The following is a 22,143-nucleotide window of genomic DNA, read 5'->3' as shown; positions in this document are numbered from 1 at the left end:
TTGAAAGAATCTTGTCTTAACCTTGAATGTTCGTTAAAACACAATAAAAATTCTGATATTGATGGATTAGACTTATTTTCAGAATTTAAAATTTTAAGAGAAATCATATAAGTTGAAAATGATACTCCAGTTGACTTACTTAATTATATTATTATACTTAATTCCTTTCAAATGCTTTTATTGTTTATAGATTAATGTTAACGATTCCTGTAATTGTTGCTTCGGCAGAAATAAGTTTTTCAAAATTTAAATTATTAAAATCTTATCTTAGATCAACTATGTCTCAACAAAGATTAAATGAATTAATTTTATTATCAATTGAAAAAGAAATATTAAATCAAATTGATTATGATAATTTAATAAATGATTTTGCATCTCAAAAAACTCGGAAAAAAAAATTAAATAAAAAATTATTTTTACATAAAAAGTTTTAATAAAGAAATAATTTTTTGGGTCAAAAGACTCAATGAAAATTTGAATTAACATTTCAAATTTTTTTTGAGCATCCACCACCACCATTTTTTTCATCCCAACTTTTAAATTTGAATTTTTATATTAATGAAAATTAGTTAGTTACTAATGATCAATTATCTTACGGTGGCTTCTAGGGTGAAAGAGCAAGATAGGTCTTTCATCCGTGAAAGAGTAAAATGACTTGATACAAATGGTCACGTACTATGACCTCTTAAAGGAAATAAAAAAATTGACACTAATACTTATAATTACAAAAAAAAAACCCATTTGCATCTTTCCATCACCTCTCCTTCCCCACTCACTCTCCCTCTTTAGCCGGTGGAAACCATAGAAACACCATCTTATAAGAATAAGTTAACTTACTTGTTCTAAAAAACAAGTAGAAATAAGTTAGCAAACTCATACATATATGTGTGTAGTTATGTTCATTCTTGTCCCCAAATTTTCGTTTGGAGGATTTTTGTCTCAGTCTCCATTATGGGGAAAAAATCCACCTTACGTAAATACCCATGTTTCAGTTAATTTATCTCGGCTACAAGAAAGAAACTTGTCCTATATTGCTATGATATGAATGGGCATTTACAACAACCTAATCCTTGAATTTATGTATTTTATTTGCAAGGGAGAAAGTGACACATGATCACCACCATAAGATGTCAAAATTTCTGTTTTGTTGCAACAAAACGACATTCTTTTGTCTAAAAAAACAAAAACTGAAAGAGAAAGTAGCAATAGAATATATGTATCGGTATTAGAAACTAAGGATAAAAATTAATATTATATACCGATCAAGTTGACAAGCTGGGGAATTGGAAATCTAGGACTAGCCAAAACTCACTTTCGTTTTCTCTATAAATTGGCAGTATTAACTACCATAACACATATCTTCTTTTTCTGCTTGTGCCTATTCTATATTTCAGCTTCACACATTGATCTACTTCAATATCAAAGCTATTAAACTAATAGCTTTGGTGTTGTGAAACACATATATACGCAAATATACATCTTTATCTATAGTAGTATCATGGTTATGAAATTTTCATTCTCTTGCAAGTTACCAATGGTAACGGTGCTTGCATTTTGCATGTTCATTCTTTTGAATGCAAGTGGTTGTGAAGCTTCTCGCGTACTGTTGAACAAAACTAGAGAGATTTCAATATCTACCGATCAAGTTAGGACCTACTTCATTCAAAACGGACTAGGCCAAACACCTCCTATGGGGTAACATTTATTTATTGTATAATCAATTCTATGGTTGATATTTTAAAAACTGGTCCATCCATAAACTATATTATTACTTTGTTATAAAATGAATATGTTTTTTTATGTATTGAAATGAATTTAGGGGTGTGAACTAAGTTAAAAAATTTAGTCACAAAACCTTTTATCTCTTTTCTTTCTTTAAACACATACATTCACACAATTTACGTGAGGAAAATATGGTTTGGCCATGAACTAATTAGTTTACATTGGAAGATTATATATATGTGTTTTTTTAAAAGAATCCTATTGTAGCTGAAACACTCACTTTTTTATCTTCTATAGGCTCTTACAATTTTTTCTAGACATTATACGTTTTTCTTTATATCTAAAGGTTTTGTGGGATATCAAGATCGTATTTAGTGAAAGTATATATGATCCATGATTAAATTTTCAGACCATTATTTTATTTATTATTATTCTCTGAAATAAATCTCTCAATTTAAAGTAAAGTTCATATTATTTTCCAGTTAAATTCACGAAAGTGTATATATGATAGGTGGAATAGCTGGAATCGTTTTGGATGTGATATCAATGAAAGCTTAGTTCGAGAAACCGGTATGTTCATTACTACAATGATATATGCACTTGAAACTCACCAATAGTAGGTGATTTTATTTACGAATTTAGGCATTTATAATTTAGCTAATCTTGCTTTTTAATATAATTTTTCATTGTTTCAGCTGATGCAATGGTGTCAACTGGCCTTGCAGCCTTGGGCTATAAATATATTAATTTAGGTACAAATATTAAAAATTTCGATGTCACTCTTTATTTTTATGAGTCACTAATATAGATAGTATTATTCGTGGATGCTTCATTTGAGTAAGAGAAATACAAATACAAAAATAACTTAGTTATATTTTTAACTTTGTTATATTTTTGTGTTGAGTAAGAGAAACACATGAATAAATATTATCTAGTAATTTCTTAAGAGTATTATATCAATACAGTAAATTAAAAGCATATGGGATAAGCATCCACTTTTTCCATCAATAAATAAAATATTCTTTTTCTGTCAACTAATAAAGAAACAATTTTAAATTTTTTTGTGTACTTTTTAGATGACTGCTGGGCCGAAATTAATCGAGACCATCAGGTAAGCAATACCAATGCCTTCGAATCATTGTCCTTAAAAAAAATCATTGTCCTTCATATTTTTTTGTTTCTCTTGTAGTTTATAATTACTGATATTGTACTTTCCGATGAATAAAAAAAAAATTACTGATATTGTGCAAAAAATGAAGAAAAAAAATGTTCTTGCTAAAAGAAGAATGAAAAAATGAAAATAAAAACATGCATGTTGTCATATATTATCTAATATTTCGTGTTATTTGTTGCTTGTGTAAGTTAAAAAAAAAATAGGGGCAAATAGTTTAAATTTTATATATTATATATTATCCTTTTTCAATACATCTGATAAATTTCAAACAATGCCAGGGAAATATGGTTCCTAAGGCTTCAACATTTCCTTCAGGAATTAGGGCTCTAGCTCATTATGTTCACAGTAAAGGTCTAAAGTTTGGGATCTATTCAGATGCTGGGTATCAACACATTAACCTTAAAACTTTGATCTCAAGCATGCCTATGATTATGTAAGCATTTTTTATCACGAACAATTTCTTTGTAGAAATCAAACATGCAGTAAACGTATGCCGGGATCACTAGGACATGAAGAACAAGATGCAAAAACATTTGCTTCCTGGGTATGATGAATTCATCTGAAAGTCACTTAGTGTTTGTATCATTTATTACAACCTACACAATGCTAACTAATGTATTATTTATATGTTACTTTAGGGAATTGATTACTTGAAGTATGATAATTGCGAAAATAATGGTATAAGCGTCAAACAAAGGTATTGATCAGAATTAAATACAATTTGATACTTGTAGTTATATAAAAACTAGGAATCAAAATTTCATATACATTTTGTAAAACAGGTACCCACCAATGAGTCAAGCTTTACTAAACACTGGAAGACCAATCTTCTTCTCTATGTGCGAATGGTGAGTCAAATGCGACATAATGTTTCTCACACAAATAAAGTAGAAACAAAATTAATTTCATTTGCTTTTCACCTTTTAGTTTAAAGCTATGACTAATTGTTTTCTCAAACATAGGGGATGGGAAGACCCAGAAATTTGGGGCAAAATATTGGGAAATAGTTGGAGAACAACAGGAGATATTGAAGATAATTGGGAAAGGTGAGCATCAATGTGCTAATTGAGTAAAGAAGTCATCAATTCTCACGACTTTGTTTCAAAAGTATTACATTATTGAGTTGCTTTCTTTGTTTTCCACATTGCTAACTGATTTCTCTCCCCCTAGTATGACTTCCATAGCAGATTCAAATGATCGATGGGCACTTTATGCTCGACCTGGAGGATGGAATGGTATTGATTTAACCACTCGAGTTACATAGTTTATTCATGAGTGTGTCATTAACTTCAGAATATTACAATTACATTTACCCCCAACTTCAATATTAGATCCAAAAATATGTCATTGATATTTGAATATCAGATCCGGACATGCTCGAAGTTGGAAATGGAGGCATGACCACAGAAGAATATCGTGCTCATTTCAGCATATGGGCATTAGCTAAGGTACCATTAAACAAAATTTAATTACATGCTTACATAAAAAATGTCCTCTAATTCTTGAAACATCTTAAAAAAAATTATTATGTTTTTCAATGCTTTAACCATTTTCTCTTGAATGTGTAGGCCCCTTTATTGGTTGGTTGTGACATTCGTGCTATGGATAACACTACACATGAACTGATAACCAACCAAGAAGTTATTGCAGTAAACCAAGGCATGAACAGATAAAAACACTTGTGACTTTCTTCAATGGCAAAAGACTTTGATTTCTTTAATACATAAGAATGATATATACCTTACAAATTATAATCTTCTTATGGTATTGCAGACAAACTAGGAGTTCAAGGAAAGAAAGTGAAAACTAATAACAATTTGGAGGTAATTCCCTTGTTTTGCTCTCCTAATATTCAATGAAACTGGAGCTAAGGTTTTATAACAATCTTCTATATATTTAATACTACTTTATGCTTTTAGTTAATATATCACTCCAAAACTGTATTGTATTTTATTATTTAAGTGCATATATCTCATACTGTCACATAAAAATAACACAAATACAAACTAATGCACTCCTCAAATCAAAGTCAATAATTGGTTGGAGTATATGTCTATCTATACACTAACATATACATGTGTCATTTGGGTCATATTTTACAAGTACAACTTTATTATAGAAAGGTTTTGTGGCAGGTGTGGGCAGGTCCTCTTAAAGGTAACAAGATAGCAGTGATCTTATGGAATAGAAGCTCATCAAATGCGACGGTAAAGGCATCATGGTCTGACATTGGCCTAAAACCAGGAACTATAGTTGATGCTAGAGACTTATGGGAGGTAAGTGACTTAATTTGTTCTTTACAGGGTACAGAATTTACAATCCCCATGGTTTTGAATGTGATGTGTACTTAATTCTGCAGCATTCAACACAATCATCTGTTTCGGGAGAAATATCTGCTGAGTTAGATTCACATGCTTGTAAGATGTATGTGCTGACTCCCAAAAGTGGAAAATATAAACACTATTGATCAAGTTTCAACTTACAAGAGTATGGGAAAACCATTCAGTGCTCCTAAGGAGGATTGACAAATAAAGGAGCAGGAAATTATTTTTCAACAGCAAATTTATGAATAATATTCAAGATGTCATCGAAATTCTAATGGTATTTGTAATTTTGGTTCAAAGAAAACCACCTGATTTTATTATAATAAGCTTTTCAAATCTCTATTGCTTCTAAAACACTTAACATGCTTGATGTTGAAAAGTACAGCAAATACATGCAATTTTATTTCTCAGTACAATAGGCCTTACCCAGAAGAAGAAGAAGAACAAGGGGAAAAAAAGAAATAAATAAAAGAAAAGAAAAGGTAAAAGTAAAAGTAAAATAGCTGGAGATAAAAGAGAATAACAACGAAATAATACATGATATCCCACATATTACATGATCAGCAGATCATGAACAACATATGTATGTGCATTCCGCCATTACCTGGTTTATATTTTCCATGGTCCTCGCATGTTTTCCACAATGTGTCTGCTTTTTTCTTCAATGTGACGCCTTTTCTCTTCCACTTTCTCTTCCTTTCTCCCCATTTTCTTTAGCAGTCCATCTTCCTGTTCAAGAGAATGACTATGTTTCTCAGGAACCACACTTCTGTCTAGTGGTTGGAACTCAGAATTGTCCTCCTTCTTTTGTTCACTAGTTTCGAGTTGTTTGTTATTCTGTAATGAAGGTGTACCAAGTTCTTTCAAATCTCTAGTTTCTTCTTGCCATTCTCTGTTAAAGGCACTGTCAGTTCCTCCAAACTCCTGCTTCTCTCTAGTGTTAGTGGAGTAGAGGAACTTAATGGAATTGAAGTGCAATAGAATCTGATGAGTTGTTGGTTCAGGACTAGATTCAGCAGTTTCTGGTTTTTGTACCTTGTACTCTGGACCATTACTTGAGGTGCTTGCACTACTTGAAGTTTTCATTCCACCGTAAGGTTGATTATTGGTATCAGTTGAAGTGGAAGTCTCACTCGCAAATTCATGGTTAATCCATATGAATGGAGCAACATTCCGAGGAACCCAATCATCCTTTTCTGCTAACACTCCATCGATTCACTCTCACGTATATATGTTGCAACCATAACGAAATTAAAACTTGATGAGTTTAGATTATAATTGTAAATTGTAATGTCATGTGATGCTTAATTAAATTTGTTTATGAATGAATATCCAAACGTTGTATCACCCTGCCTCTTTATAATTGAATGAATATCCAATTACAGCACAGAAATAATCAGGACCCAGGGGTATATCATATACATATACCCGTCGAGAATCACCCTGCTGCTGCCACTTCTTCTCCTTCCTCTCGACCGCGTCTTCTCCTCTTTCGCACTCAATCACCAACATCGAGCCTTCTCTGAACCCAGGGCTCCATGCCGGAGCGCCGCACCGACCCCATAGCCACCGCAGGACTCGAGCTTCTCCACCGCGCCGAACCACCTCCCTATTTCGCTGCGACCGTTGTCGCTTGAGTTTGCAAAACCCCAGATCTCCGACGGTGGTCCTCTTCGCCGGAGAAGATAGAATGAAAAGGGGCATTTTTTTAATCTTCCGTGTTTATTTTGTTACCAGGTCCCTAAATAGGTCCTTTTTTATTTCAAAAATAATTATAATATATAAATAATTAGGAATAACATGTAAAACTTAAGAAGTATAGGGACCCAATTTAGAATATAAAACTTGCTAGTCACACAGATGACATGACATTTTAGCATCTTGCTATTGGTCACTATTGGGGGGCATGCCAGCATTTTTAAGTTTGCCTTAAACAAATATATGTCAATACACAGCTATTTGGTCTATTTATAGAAACAAATGTCATCAAAATAAGGCTTCTGTTGAGAGGTGACAAGACAACAGAGGAAAAGCACTCCGTACTCCTCTAAGCAAAATTCCATGTAAAAAGAAACCATGATATCTTCAGTTCTCAAATTTGGATATCATCTTGCACTTTTAATCAAACTAAGGGAAAATAGAATCTCTCCTTTTTCTCAATAATAACAGGATTCTTTTGCAAGAGACTAAGAGTACTTTTCTATAATAGGAAGAGGAGGTATCTATCGGATTAAAAGTTACCTTGAAAAGAAGATGACAAGGTATGGTGCGTGAGCAAGAAAGCTTATGTATCCTTTTCATTTGCCTGATTAGGTATTGAATATATTGGGTACCAAACCAATGATAAAAAATCAGTGTAAATAAAATCTTTCTAGTTCTACATGAAATCTAAAACAAACTACACATTTTACAGAAACTAAGTGAATACAAATTTTCTACATAATTATGAAACATTTCTATATATTCTACTTTGTCTAAGAAATCACAATCACAGGCAAATTTTAGATTGTAGTAATTTTTCTTTTCAATTTGATAACTATTAACAAACAACCACAATCACCAATTTATGCAGGTGCATCCTCTTCATGTTGAAGTAGTAATCATTGAGTACAACATAGTTTCAGTGTAATAAGAACAATTTTTTTTTTGAAAGGCAAAAAAGAATATATTAAGATGAAGTACAAGGGGTACTTCAACCCAATACAAAGAGAGAGACAAAAGAAAAGAGGAATAATCGATGACTAACAGTATAGTAGACAAAGATCCATCTACTACTAAGATACCCCCACCTCTCCTTGAAGAAAAATCTTAGAGAACAAGCCTCATAAAAACCTTACTAGGACAAAACCCCCTTGGGAAAACCTAGTAAGGAAAAAGAGTACAAGTTCTCTAAGATCAAAATGAAATCTTCAAGTAGAGCCCAATACAATATATGCCCAAAACCCAATGAATTCTCCATAATTTCCAATCTGCCAGCAATCATCAGGATACTAGTAATACTTCAAATTATCTCCCTTTATCACACATCCAATGTCTCCCCTTCCTTTGAATTCAGAGTAGGATAAATATAAATCTAGACCTAAATTGCATCCCCTGACTAAATTTCCAACGGTTATACTCTGGATGTCCAGTAATTTCCAAAACCAACAATAATAAAGCATGTTAATTTAAGCATCCTCCACCCAAGCATTCTTTAGGACAGTTGCTCCATTCATAGAAGGAAAAGATGAATTCTTTGGTCTTGTATCTCAACCAATTCCAGGATCTAAACTTTATAGCCTCCACAAGCTTAACCAAATCAGGTTCTGCATTTTTGAAAATAATCTCATTTCTAAGCAACCATATGGACCAAATACTTGTGCACCAAACCAGCAGCCAACCCTCTTTATTTCTACAATTAATCAGATGAAGGTGTTGCTCAAAATGTCCTCTGCAATCGTTCGGATTCACCGATTGGATACCCCACCAATGGTAGCATGATGTCCAGACTCTCCATGCAAATTTACAAGAAAACAGCAGATGATTCGAACATTCCTCTGCTTCATTACAGAAGATGCAAATGCTCTCCCGACCTGCAGGGATTATATTCCTCTTCACAAGATTCTCTCTTGTCTGAATTTTGCCAAGAAGCGCTTTCCACCCAAAAGCTAACACATTCGATGGGCCAGGAATTTTCCACAGCAACTAAAGGTAGCCAAGCAACAAGCATCCAACTCGCAGACAAAATATCTACACTCTTCAATGTTATCAGTGCATGATAGATTTTTCCAAGCTTAGTTATCTCAAACAAAAAATATATAATGGCGCATCTACTGTGTGAAAGAACATACAAATACAATAATTTGGATTAGTTGTCAATAGAACTTAGAACCCGTTTGGATGCAAACCAAATAGGACATGTTGGAGCTTATAGTGCTTTTTATAGTAGATAAGCTTCAATAAATTTGTCTCAAAAAGGCTACCTTATGATGAAATGGAACCCTCGTGCGAGGTGAAGATGTCTCATTATACTGCAAGTAAAGGTAGCCAAGCATATCCCTTGTTGGCCATGAACCCAGTTGGTGAGAGCTTGAGTCGAAAGAAGAATCATCCCAAGCTTTATGATTGTTGCTTAAAGACCTAGATAGATCATCATCACTTCGGGATGAATCATAGCCGAGTTAAACTGAATCGCCATCCTCCCTCCTATTTCTAGAAGAGAAGAAGATGACTCACCATTTGGTTGACATATTATAACATATAATAAGAATGCAACATTGTTGTTTTCTGCTTACCTTGGAGCGACAACAGACTTAGTGGTGTAGATTACCCGAGTACCAATACCCCATGCACCTCATCCTTCATAGCACTCCCAAAGATCTTTCAGGGTGATGTTTTCAATTTTGTCTTTGTCAAGAGGTTGTCATTGACTATTTAGCTCATTTAAACTACTCTGTAAAATACATGATTTGAAGCAAGAAAAGTTAAGGAAACAAATAAACTAGTCAAGTTCCCATCTTGCATAACTCTTTCATGTACGGCCTAATTTAGAAAGTTGTAGTGTCCTCTTCTTGTTAATACTAGAATCTTTATTCCAAAACGTAGTTTATGTTTTTGAAAGAAAAGAGAATATAGCTCATAAAGAGCAAATGGGGAGAATGATGATTAGTACAACAAAACGTATTTATTTTTCATAACCTAAGTATATTTATTACACTGAATAATCAATTATTGGTCAAAAACAAGAGTGGCAATCAAGAGGACATGAAAAAAATCCATCCATCTTTTACTTGAAAGAATGCAGAGTAATTAAAGAGGACACATATTTTTTTATTTCTCTCACACCTTTTAGGATGACTACTTACAAAATACAGAAAAATATTTTGTTATGCTCATTTTTTAACATTGAAAGGATTTCTTATTTGTTCAAGAAAGAGAATTGTTCCTGTAGGCTACACAGCCAAGGGGCTCAATAACATCACAACCAACCCAAAGGAATTGAACGTAAGAAAATGGCATAAGGGCAGAATGCATGACTTAGTAAAGGAATACCTCATCCCAACTAGTGTTCGAGCGGTTGCACTACCACAAAGATACAACACCGAAGCTTTTCTTGTATTCGGGGTGTATGTGTGTGGAAGTATCTCTTTGCACTTGTCCTTTATCTTGTAAATCGCCACAGAAGGGAGTGGAAGTATCTGTTTGCTCTTATCCTTACTCTTAGGGTCCTAGTCTATTGACTTTTCCTCATTAAGCTTGTGTGCCTTATGATCCTTAGGTGGATCTTGTGATGCTTCTCCTTTCTCTGCCTCATAAGCAAGAAAATTATTCCTACATATGATTTTCTCAATGGGAGAGTATTCAATAGATTTCACTAAATAATAACCACCATTATCTTCACTTTAGGTGAAGGAAACCCTACCTTTATAACATCAATTGTTGTCCTGGCAGTGACCATGGATGACCTTCCCAAAATAAAAGGTACAAGTGGGTCTTCCCCCAACTCCAAGACAGTAAAATCAAGAGACAAAAAATACTTGCCAATCTTTAGTGGTATATCCCAGGATAGAAATTAAACAACATTTCAAATAACACATGCAAAATAAAAAGTGCACTCTATCACAAAAACAATAAAGAAAAAGTTGTAGTTATCAAACCTAGATGACTAAGGCATGAAAGTTTGATCTTAGAGGAAGGGTTGGTTGTTTAGGTAATCACAAGAGTTGGTTGGTTTTGATCATGCAAGGTAAAATAAAGAAAATCAATTAAAAGGGATGATAAGATCAAATTAAAGAAGCCTCAAGGTTGTGAAGTAATTGAGTCATATCACATTGGATTTATATATTATTTCTAAGATTCGAATGTAAGCAAACTATACCGCTTAAATTATCAATATGCCGCTAGACTCTACGAACTACCACCCAAGGAAACCTAACATCAACCATCATGCAGACATGATTGCATGAATAGGGATGAAGTTTGGAGAAGCTATCTAGGTGACGTTTCACAATACACTACGAGTTGAAAGCATAAATAAAGTCCTAAAGTCTTAGCCAGTAGCAAATTATTCCTAACTACTTACACTGTATTCTTTTTAAACTTTAATCCCTCTGCCAAGAGCGAACTAACCACCGATTATATGATTAATTACGTCACTATATCATTTAGCACGAAAAAGAAATATTAACACTGATAGAATTGAAAAATAGAAACTGAATAGTAAAAAGTATAAAAATCTTTGATCCACCGTAAGGATCAACGTCATTTCAGGATTATTCTCCTGTGGCTTTGGCGTTGGCGTAACAATGTTATCTTTGATGATACGCCTTGGTCGGTGGAACTCGTTTTGCAGCATATTGCCTCATCCATTGCGGACTGTGATGAACTTTTGCCTTCTTCTACTATATCGACCTTGGATCACTCTAATAGGCTACTTTGGTCTTGCCTCAGATCTATGCAGGTAAAGTTGAACACTGATGGTTGTTTCAAGTTGCATAATAAACAAATTGGTTATGGTGGCTTGCTTTGTAATGCTTTCGTTGCTTGGTTGAGAGGTTTTTCCGGTTCAGCCGTAGGATCTTGTGCTCTCTCTGCTAAACTATTGGACATCAAGCATGGTCTTCTCTTGACTTGGAATTTGGGTTATCGACATGTCATTTGTAAGAGCGACTCACTGGATGCTATTAGGATGTTGGAGGCCCCTACTATGTCTTCTCACTTGGCAACTCTGTTGGGAGAGATTGTTGATATTTGTACTCGCCTATGACATGTCTTCTCTCGGCATATTCGAAAAGTGGCTAATGCGTATGCTGATAAGCTAACCGGCCGGTCGAATCAGTTCGACCGAGAACCGGGACCTTAGCCGATTCGGTCTTCTCCTATAACCGGCCAGAACAAAAACCGGTGAAAACCTGGTAGAACCGGCCACAAACCAGTAAAACCGGTGTAAGACCGGTCTGAAGTGGTTCATACTTTCTAAATTCTAATACTGAACTCCTTCTCTAATACTTCGGTGAAGACAACCAATGCAACGAAACGTCTGTACATGGAACAACTACCGCAAAGAAAATTTGCAGTCGTTACTGCATAGGAAACAACCACCGCAAATAGATTCTCGTTACCATTCTTGGTTGCTGCACAGGAAATAGATCTCTGATTCTTTGGTTTCAATCCAATTTGCTGCTCTTTTAGTCTTTTCTCTCTCAGAATTTTGTGCGACACAGTTTTTACTCAAACTAGTGTATTTTTTTTACCCGTGCATTGCACGGGGAATATGTCTATTGTATTTGATACATCGATCAATATTTTACATTGTAAAAAATTTAACATACTAAGAATGTAAGAACAATTATAATAAAGCAGATGATAAACACATTAATCATGGGAAAAAAGAATGTGATAGTAGCACAAATTAGGGTTGTGAAAGATAAATCATAAAATATGACATCATTTTGTTTATTTGAAGTCATAAAATAGCAATATATCAGACTTTGTACAAAATTTACGAATCTTAAACCGACAAAAATAATTTTGCATAGATTTCAAATTAGCCAACATAGATTTGTTTTGGTAATAAATTTTAGGTGCAGAAATTTCTCCTCTCCATTTATAACTGAATGCATTCGGTCGGTATCTCATTTGATTTTATTTGAAATTTAACATAATATCAATCAATTAGTTTAGAATATAATGATTGTTTAAAAAAATATAATGATACTTTTTATATAAAACAAAATCTCACGTTACATATACATAAAGAAATCTCTAAAGTTAAAAAGAAGATTTTAATATTTTATGAAAAAGTTTCTCATATTTAAAATTTTTAAATTAGCCAACATAGATTTGTTTTGGTAATAAATTTTTGGTGCATAAATTTCTCCTCTCCATTTATAACTGAATGCATTCGGTTGGTATCTCATTTGATTTTATTTGTAATTTAACACAATATCAATCAATTAATTTAGAGTATAATGATTGTTTAAAAAAAATATAATGATATTTTTTATATAAAACAATATGTCACGTTACATATGCATAAAAAAACTCTAAAGTTAAAAAGAAGATTTTAAAATTTTCAGTGTAACACGTGTCAAAATAGGAGAAGGATTTACTTATACATAGGTGGCAATACCTTGAAACATCATTACAACAAACATTGATCTTTGCATGCTCTTTTTTGCCACCATTTATCAAGAAGTGTGGTCCTTTAGAGCTGTATAGTAGCCACCAACTGTATTTAGAATAACACATTTTATACTATTCTTGGTGTAGAACTCATGCTCCATTTCTTGCAAATCCATCACATATCATCAATCATCGTCATGCTTCTTTGGTAGTTGGGAGCATCAATGTCTTTCTTTTACTCTACATCATTGGGAATGATCTTAAATTGTGCAATATGATGCATCTGTTATAGAAAAAAATACAAAACCAAATTGCAAACCAAGCAAGAGCTTACATTGCACATGTGAGATGGACAAAACAGATTGAGAGGAACAATGAAATAATGTTTAGGTAGTGGAAAACAATTGAATTACCCAAAAAAAGGTGAGCGGCAGACATGCAAGTCCATAAAACCCGGATAAGAGTTAATAATCTTTTTATACTAAGCAATTAGAATGTGTGAAGGCTATAATAAATTTCTTCCCTTACCTAAGATTGAGATGAGAAGTGATGTCCATAGAGCTCAGCAAAGTCCCTATCCTCATTATATGAACCCCCAACTGTTCATTCACCACCAATCTTATATACTAACCCCATTCCACATCAGATCAAGAATTGCAGTAACAAAATGGAGACGAAAAGGAGAATAAACCACATGCTGGAAAAGTTACTTATTTGCATCAGATTCATAATTCTAAGATCCAAAATCAACACAAATCAGTAGCTATAAATTTATCAGCAAGAAATGAGATTGCAAGAGCAAAGGCCATAAATTGGTGAATGAAAATAAGGAAATTTTATATGATTCATTCTCCTTACCCACATTCCCTTTCCATTCAGCTCATTAATGGTGTTAAGGCTTGCTTCCCTCTAAGCAAAAGTTCAAGTATCAGTTATGAAGCCAGACTAAATGTAACTTATGAGTTATAAAGATGCAGCTATGAGTACAACTAATACCCATGGATGTGACAGGTATAAGGAAGCAGTTCCCGGACCATAACCCCAAACATTCTTGAGCCAAATAGGAAACTGCCTAAAAATCAAATAGAACCAGACCTTTAGTTAAGCAAATTTAGAATTTTAACCCATGTACTAATTGAAAAAAAGCTTCCACTATTGAGATAGTAAAGCAAAATAAAAGAGACTATAGCTATGTCTAAAAGCGATTTACAATTGACAACAAAAAAAGCTATTAATTAATAAGAAAAATAGCAAAATCTAGAACTGAAAGCAATCATATGAATAAGTATCTTACCTAAATCTCATTTCTTTAACTGGGATCCTGGGTCAAATTTGTTGGACGTCCCTTCTTCTTAAAGAGTTTCTCTGCCTTCATGATGCTGACATTGTAGATGAAGTTTTGACAGCCAAAACTGGAAGACAATGATGCAATTAAATAAACTTGCAATTGGAAGGATAAAAGCATGTAAGTCTCTGCTATCAATTGGCCGATGAATTACATTCAAAATAAGGGTTGCATAAGAGGAAGCATCACAACATTAGTTTATTTAAGAGATATGAAAGCATCATAGAAACCACCAACAAATACTAAAGCATATATGAAATTAAACAAAACAATCACAAAATAGGGAACAATGAACAAATTAAGAGAAAATTAAAGGCCATGATTTTTAGGAATTGAATCAACACTACCAAATATAGTGCTCACTAATTAGGTCAATCAAATTCAGCAACAAAAAATAACCTTTAGGAAGCGAAGCATAAACATTTATGTCAAACACTTACACAATTATCAACTTACACAATTATCAGCACCACATAAAGCAAGTTGCATACTCGAGTGATCTTCCTCATTTTTCCTCCATGCCAACCGGTTCAAAGCAGAGGCATGTAGGGGAGGAGATGGCTGATGCAGTATTAGTAAGGAGCAATTTAGGTAAATCTTAGATAATTAAGGCAAATCTTTTAAGATTTTAATATTTTCTGAAAAAGTTTCTCAGATTTAAAATTAACTTTAAAAAATCGGTTTTAAGATTTGTTATGGAAATAAATTTTAGGTGAAGAAAAAATTTATTTTTAGAGTATTAATTAAATTTTATTTTTTTATTGAATTTTATGATTTTTATTTCATTAAGGATTTTATGAGTTTTTATTGTGATTTGGTAGTTTTTATTAATTAAATTTTAAGGTATTTTATTTAATTTTTAGTTTTTTATTTAATCTAAGTAAATCTTAGATAATTAGGGTAAATCTTTTAAAATTTTAATATTTTATGAAAATTTCAGATATTAATAATCTATTTAAATCATGATGAATTAAATTTAGTAAGGAGTAATCTAGGTAAATTTTAGATAATTAGGACAAATCTTTTAAATCAAATTTAAAGTAAAAAAATGTACTAAATAAAGATAGATAAAAACTACAAAAATCTACAAATCACAATAAAAACTCATAAAATCTTGAATTAATTAAAAATCTGAAAATTCAACAAAAATACCATAAAAATTAATTAATACTCTAAATATAAATAATAAGGTAAATTAAGATAAAATCATGAAATAAACAACCTAAATCCTAATCAAATATAAAATTTAAAAAGGTACTAAATAAATATAGATAAAAACTTCAAAAATCTAGCAAATCCAAATAAAAACTCATAAAATCCTGAATTAATTAAAAATCCGAAAATTCAATAAAAATACCCTAAAAATTAATTAATACTCTAAAAATAAATAAAAAATAAATTAAGATAAAATCAAGAAATAAACAACTTAAATCCTAATCAAATCTAAAATTTAAAAATGTATTTTTTTATGATAATGAACTTGAGAATGACATGTGGAATTTTTTTTATGAGAATTAACGTGAGAATGACACGTCACTAAGAATTAACGTGAGAATGACATGTCACTAAATCAGCCTGATGGGAGTTCTTCTTTTCTAATATATATTGATTGATATTGATATTGATATTGATTGATATTGATTGATATTGATATTGATATTGATAAATCACCAACATCATTTTAGGGTTTGAGGAAAATTCCATTAGGCCTCATAGAAATATTTGGGCCAAGAAGCCCAATAAATGAGTTCAACATAGTCTTTTTTTAACTGCAAGTTAATTGTTTTATTAAGGTCAAAAAGTTAAAACTTAAAAGTTTAATACCTGGACTGGGCGAGCCCCTAGGGGGGCAACGCCCAGCATGTATCCCGCCCTGAGGCGGGGCCCTGGCCTTCAGATGGGCCTTGACCTCGGAGGCCCAATTGGCCCAATAGGTAGTACCCAAGCTCTATAAATAGGAGGTAGCTATCAAGTGTAGAGGACTTTTTGCTCATTTGATGAAATAACACATGAAATTCAGCATTCTCTCTCTTACTCTCTCTCCCTAGCACAATCTCTCTACCCTTTGGTACTATACCTTCCCTCAATGTTCATTCCCAGAACATTTGGCGCCGTCTGTGGGGAATCGAAAACTTTCTACTCCCATTCACGTGGATTGATTGTGCATGAAGTTACCTCTGATTGTGATTAGGCAATTCTCTGGTTTTCTGATTTTGATTCTGTGACTAGTGTTGGTTCTCCGATCGAGTTTGCATCGTTTCTGGTTTGGATGGAGACTCGACGCAGGAGGCAGCATCATTCACCAATGCGACAGCGGATTTCGCCGCCTCGGCGGCCTCATCGTGTGGACCTGGATTCTCCGGTACGAACGACAGGAGTACAGTCGCCTTCTCCTCTTCCATCACCACCACCTCCTCCATCGCCTTCACAGGTGGGATCTCTGGAGCGTTCACCAGAGAATTCACCTGCTCCGGAGCAACAGCCGGCGGTGACACAGGAGCAATGGCGCCATTTGATGCGCAGTATTGGCAACATCCAGCAGCGGAATGAGCATCTACAGGCTCAGTTAGATTTCTACCGTCGCGAGCAGCGAGATGATGGAAGCAGAGAAGCAGACTCCGTGGCTGAGTTCCGTCCGTTCTCGGAAGATGTTGAGAATGTGGTGATTCCGGATAACATGAAAACGTTAGTTCTGGATTCTTACAGCGGAGATTCCGATCCGAAAGATCATCTTCTGTATTTTAATACGAAGATGGTGATAATTGCGGCGTCAGATGCGGTGAAGTGCAGGATGTTTCCATCGACGTTCAAATCGACGGCGATGGCGTGGTTCACAACTTTGCCGCGTGGATCGATTTCAAATTTCAGAGACTTCTCATCCAAGTTTCTAGTGCAATTCTCGGCAAATAAGAATCAGCCGGTGACAATCAATGACCTATACAATATTCGCCAGCAGGAAGGGGAGTCACTGAAAGAGTACATGGCAAGGTATAGCGCGGCGTCGGTAAAGGTAGAGGACGAGGAGCCTCGAGCTTGTGCTTTAGCATTTAAAAACGGTTTGCTGCCGGGAGGGTTGAACAGCAAATTGACACGTAAGCCGGCGCGCTCGATGGGAGAGATGCGTGCTCGTGCCAGCACTTATATTCTCGACGAGGAGGACGACGCTTTCAAAAGAAAGCGCGCGAAGTTGGAAAAGGGCGACACGTCGCCCAAGCGCGTGAAAAAAGATAGGAGCGGCGAAGATGAGGGGGAAGGCGAACAGCAGAGGCCGGGTAAGGGGAAGTCGGTATTCAAACCGACCAAGGAACAGTTGTATCCACGGCGCGATGATTATGAACAACGTCGGCCTTGGCAATCTAAGTCTCATCGCCAGCGGGAGGAAACTGATATGGTGATGAACACAGATGTATCGGATACGCTCCGAGGGGCAAGCGACGCAAATCTAGTGGATGAGCCGGAGGCCCCAAAGTATCAGCCACGGGACGCCAATCCCAAGAAGTGGTGCGAGTTCCACCAGTCCGCCGGGCATGATACGGATGACTGTTGGACTTTGCAGCGGGAGATTGACAAGTTGATTCGGGCGGGATATCAAGGAAATCGTCAAGGCCAGTGGCGCAATGGAGGCGATCAAAACAAAGCGCACAAGCGGGAAGAGGAGCGAGCGGACACTAAGGGCAAGAAAAAACAAGAATCAGCGGCTGTCGCCACAAGAGGGGCTGATGACACGTTCGCTCGACACTCAGGACCGCCCGTCGGGACCATCAACACCATCGCCGGGGGATTTGGCGGCGGTGGCGACACTCACGCGGCGCGTAAACGCCATGTTCGTGCCGTAAATTCCGTTCATGAGGTCGCTTTTGGATTCGTACACCCTGACATAACAATCTCGATGGCGGACTTTGAGGGGATAAAGCCTCATAAGGACGACCCGATTGTGGTGCAGTTAAGGATGAACAGTTTCAACATTAGAAGGGTACTCCTGGATCAGGGTAGTTCGGCTGATATTATCTATGGTGATGCATTTGACAAGTTGGGACTAACTGACAATGATCTAACTCCATACGCGGGAACCTTGGTAGGTTTCGCGGGGGAGCAAGTAATGGTGCGGGGATACATTGATCTAGACACAATATTTGGGGAAGACGAGTGTGCTAGGGTTTTGAAGGTAAGGTATCTGGTTCTCCAGGTGGTAGCATCCTACAATGTCATCATTGGGCGAAATACGTTGAATCGCCTTTGTGCTGTAATTTCGACAGCCCACTTGGCGGTCAAGTATCCGCTAAGCAGTGGAAAGGTGGGAAAGCTGAAAGTGGACCAGAAGATGGCGAGGGAGTGTTACAATAATTGCCTTAACTTGTACGGCAAGAAGAGTGCGTTGGTTGGTCATAGATGTTATGAAATCGAAGCTTCGGATGAAAATCTCGATTAGGAGGTGAGCAAATTCTGGCGAGCACGTTTGCTTTGGCGAGCTAGTGTTGTTGGCGATGGAGTTCGACGGCGAGAGAATGCCGTTGGCGTTGGAATCTAGCAAGCACGTTTTACTCCGGCGGCGGAATTCTGGTGGGCACGTTTTATTTTGGCCATGGAAGTTTGGCGAGTAAAGCGTTGCTATGGTTAAGATCGCTGGCCAACAAATTTTTCCAATTCCTTCAAACTTTTCCTCCGTCTTTCATTTGATTCCCTTCTCAGTTGTTGTATTTCCTAATTTTCTTATTTTGAAGTTGGTATTAAAAGTTATATTGTCTTCACTGGTTTTGATTCAGATAGAGAGGAGCAAATCGGATCAAAGAGAAAGAGCGGGTGAATTGGGGCACACCATTAAAGTTTTGTGAAACTTGGAAGACTTCCATAAGCGGTTTGTTATTGGGTGGGACAAGCTCCTGATGGCGCGATTTAGTTACAAAGTGAAACAAGTTTCACGATGAACTAAATTAGCCCCGGAAAAGCCCACGTAACAACCGGATTCATTGGCGATGTGTGGGGTACAAATTGCCCATTCTACTGAGCACCGCTTTGGTAATCCAACTGGCCATTGGAACCCAAAGCACTTTGCGTCCCGAAATGGGACGATCACACCAAGGGTGGCGACCTACCGCTAGGGTGGTGACCTCATGCCAAAGGGTGGCGACCAAACGCTATGGGTGGCGACCTGTAAGACTCAGTTTAGACACACAAAAGTCGCCAAAAGGGTGGCGACCTCACGCTAAGGGTGGCGACCTACCGCAAGAGGGTCGCGACCTACCGCAAGAGGGTTGCGACCTACCGCTAAAGGGTCGCGACCTACCGCCAAAAATGAGGGTAGCGACCTACCGCAAAATGGTGGCGACCTACCGCAAGAGGGTCGCGACCTACCGCAAGAGGGTTGCGACCTACCGCCAAAAATGAGGGTAGCGACCTACCGCAAAATAGTGGCGAGCAAGTCAAACTAATTTCTTATAAGGCTAAAGCAAGATGGTGAGGACGATGCGGCGGCGACTTCAGCTTGAAGACACATTGTGCTCTCATGCTTCGAGCTCGGTGTCTTGTGGACTGGTTGAGTCCCTTCGCCATATTAGGGGGCTCGCCCAGGAAGCAACTTGATCCATGAAGATGCTACGAGGGGCGGATGCGGGGGAGATTGGCGGGAGACCATGTCATCAGGCGAGCCAGCTTCTATTCAGCGAGTCACGTCATATAAAGCGGGCCACCACGACTCCTTAATCTTGTAGGCGTTTGTACACCATCTTTCTAGGTCCCGCGTCAATCGGAGATTCATGTATTTGCGTATTTCCTTGCGCTATTGGCGGTTTGTGTTTCATTTGCGCCATGTCGGCGACCTACACGCTTTATACATCCTTTGTTGATCCCGCCAAGTGGCGTGGCTAGGTGATCTTCTAGGCGGGGAAGCTATTGCAACTAGAAACTTGGGAATAGTTCCTGCGCGTTGGTCGAAACCGCCAGCCGAGGAACGCCGTACCAAGTGGAAAGTGGCAACGGGCGACTTGCTAGGGGAATCACAAGGGGACAGAGATTGACGGTCACAGTTTGGAGACACACTTCGCTCTCCTGCTTCGAGCTTGTGGACTTGCGGACCAAGGGCGCTCGCCCTTCATCTTTTGGCTGTCAAACCCAATTGTTATTGTTTGTGGGAAAGCGCGAAAAGCCTCGCCATTATAAAGATCAAACACCATCGCCTGGCAGGTGACACCAACAACAAAGTTCAGTCGCTCGCCGGGGTTACCGCCAGTCGGTGATTGAATGATCAGCACATGACCCATGCCTGCCACCTTTTCCGCCGGCGAACGATCATACACCTGCTCCAACTTATCGCCAATACGAAGTAATCGTTCTCGCCGCTTGTGGACTAGTGGACTTGCCAGCTCGGGTTGCTCGTCAAGTCAGTGGACTGGGTAACTGAAAATGCAAGTTTCCTTTTGCTCAAGCCATGTTGGCAGTGCAGATTCTGGTGTACTGTAAGACATATGTAAAAGCATTTAAAAGACACCCTTAGCTCTCGTACCTCGAGCTCGGTGTCTTGTGGACTAGTGGACTGGGCGAGCCCCTAGGGGGGCAACGCCCAGCATGTATCCCGCCCTGAGGCGGGGCCCTGGCCTTCAGATGGGCCTTGACCTCGGAGGCCCAATTGGCCCAATAGGTAGTACCCAAGCTCTATAAATAGGAGGTAGCTATCAAGTGTAGAGGACTTTTTGCTCATTTGATGAAATAACACATGAAATTCAGCATTCTCTCTCTTACTCTCTCTCCCTAGCACAATCTCTCTACCCTTTGGTACTATACCTTCCCTCAATGTTCATTCCCAGAACAATACCATTGAAGGTTTTTTTTACGTTAACTTTTTTTTGACGGTTTTGTTTTTTTACGTTAACATTGAAGGTTAAAAGTTTATACACTATCTTTTTATTTTTTGTTATATATAATTATATATACATTTATATATTTAAAAGTCGTATCCATAAGCCTTTACCCGTTGCTTAGTATGGTGAATAAGATAAACCAAAGTAAATATAAGTTAAATGAAACTAGATGGCATTTTCTCCAAGTAAACTGCCCCTAAATTTCCAAAATGTGGAGGATAGAGAATAAATAGTTTTTTTTGTTGTTGAAATGAAATAGTTTTCATAACTACTTAGAGTGTTATATACAAATTACAATACTTAGTTTGATGGTTTCATATGTATCTTGTTTTGCCCTAAGCAGATGCTTCTAAGAGCTTTAAGAGCACTGTGACTTCCTCAAATCATGGATCACGATGGAAATCTTTATTAAATTCTGTTGCCAAACAAGTTTCACAGGTACTCTCCATTATTCCCTCTCTATTCCATTGGTTTCTTCTTCATACTACTTTTTGGCAGATCGCTTTTTTCGATATTAGACTTCTACTAGTTTAGTGATGTTGTGTGGCTGAATTCTCCCTCTATTTCCCTTTTCACCTTTCTTTGGGGTTTAAATCCTATCATAAATTTGGAGCAAATTCT

The 22,143-nt window shown here is 36.6% G+C and overlaps 1 protein-coding gene across 1 annotated transcript; it reads left to right on the top strand.

The window, feature by feature from the left end:
- Nucleotides 1-1,498: 1,498 nt before the first annotated feature.
- Nucleotides 1,499-5,431, top strand: LOC130718784 (alpha-galactosidase-like). The gene is made up of 15 exons (XM_057569410.1): nucleotides 1,499-1,695; nucleotides 2,234-2,292; nucleotides 2,418-2,474; nucleotides 2,799-2,833; nucleotides 3,175-3,278; nucleotides 3,365-3,440; nucleotides 3,535-3,593; nucleotides 3,679-3,744; nucleotides 3,859-3,942; nucleotides 4,067-4,131; nucleotides 4,262-4,344; nucleotides 4,465-4,555; nucleotides 4,670-4,719; nucleotides 5,032-5,172; nucleotides 5,256-5,431. The coding sequence occupies exons 1-15, from the start codon at nucleotides 1,499-1,501 to the stop codon at nucleotides 5,361-5,363; spliced, it is 1,275 nt and encodes a 424-aa protein (XP_057425393.1). The 3' UTR covers nucleotides 5,364-5,431.
- The last annotated feature ends 16,712 nt before the right edge of the window (nucleotides 5,432-22,143 follow it).

This window comes from Lotus japonicus, chromosome 5 (genome assembly GCF_012489685.1).
Source record: "Lotus japonicus ecotype B-129 chromosome 5, LjGifu_v1.2".
In the NCBI taxonomy this organism is placed as follows: Eukaryota; Viridiplantae; Streptophyta; class Magnoliopsida; order Fabales; family Fabaceae; genus Lotus; species Lotus japonicus.
Note: the sequence above shows the minus strand (reverse complement) of the source record. Positions and strands in the feature narration are given on the sequence as shown.

Coding starts and splice junctions, on each gene's coding strand:
- LOC130718784 (XM_057569410.1), top strand. CDS start 1,499: ATGGTTATGAAATTTTCATTCTCTTGCAAGTTACCAATGGTAACGGTG. Junction 3,745..3,858: donor TTCTTCTCTATGTGCGAATG/GTGAGTCAAATG, acceptor TCTCAAACATAG/GGGATGGGAAGACCCAGAAA. Junction 4,132..4,261: donor TCGACCTGGAGGATGGAATG/GTATTGATTTAA, acceptor TTTGAATATCAG/ATCCGGACATGCTCGAAGTT.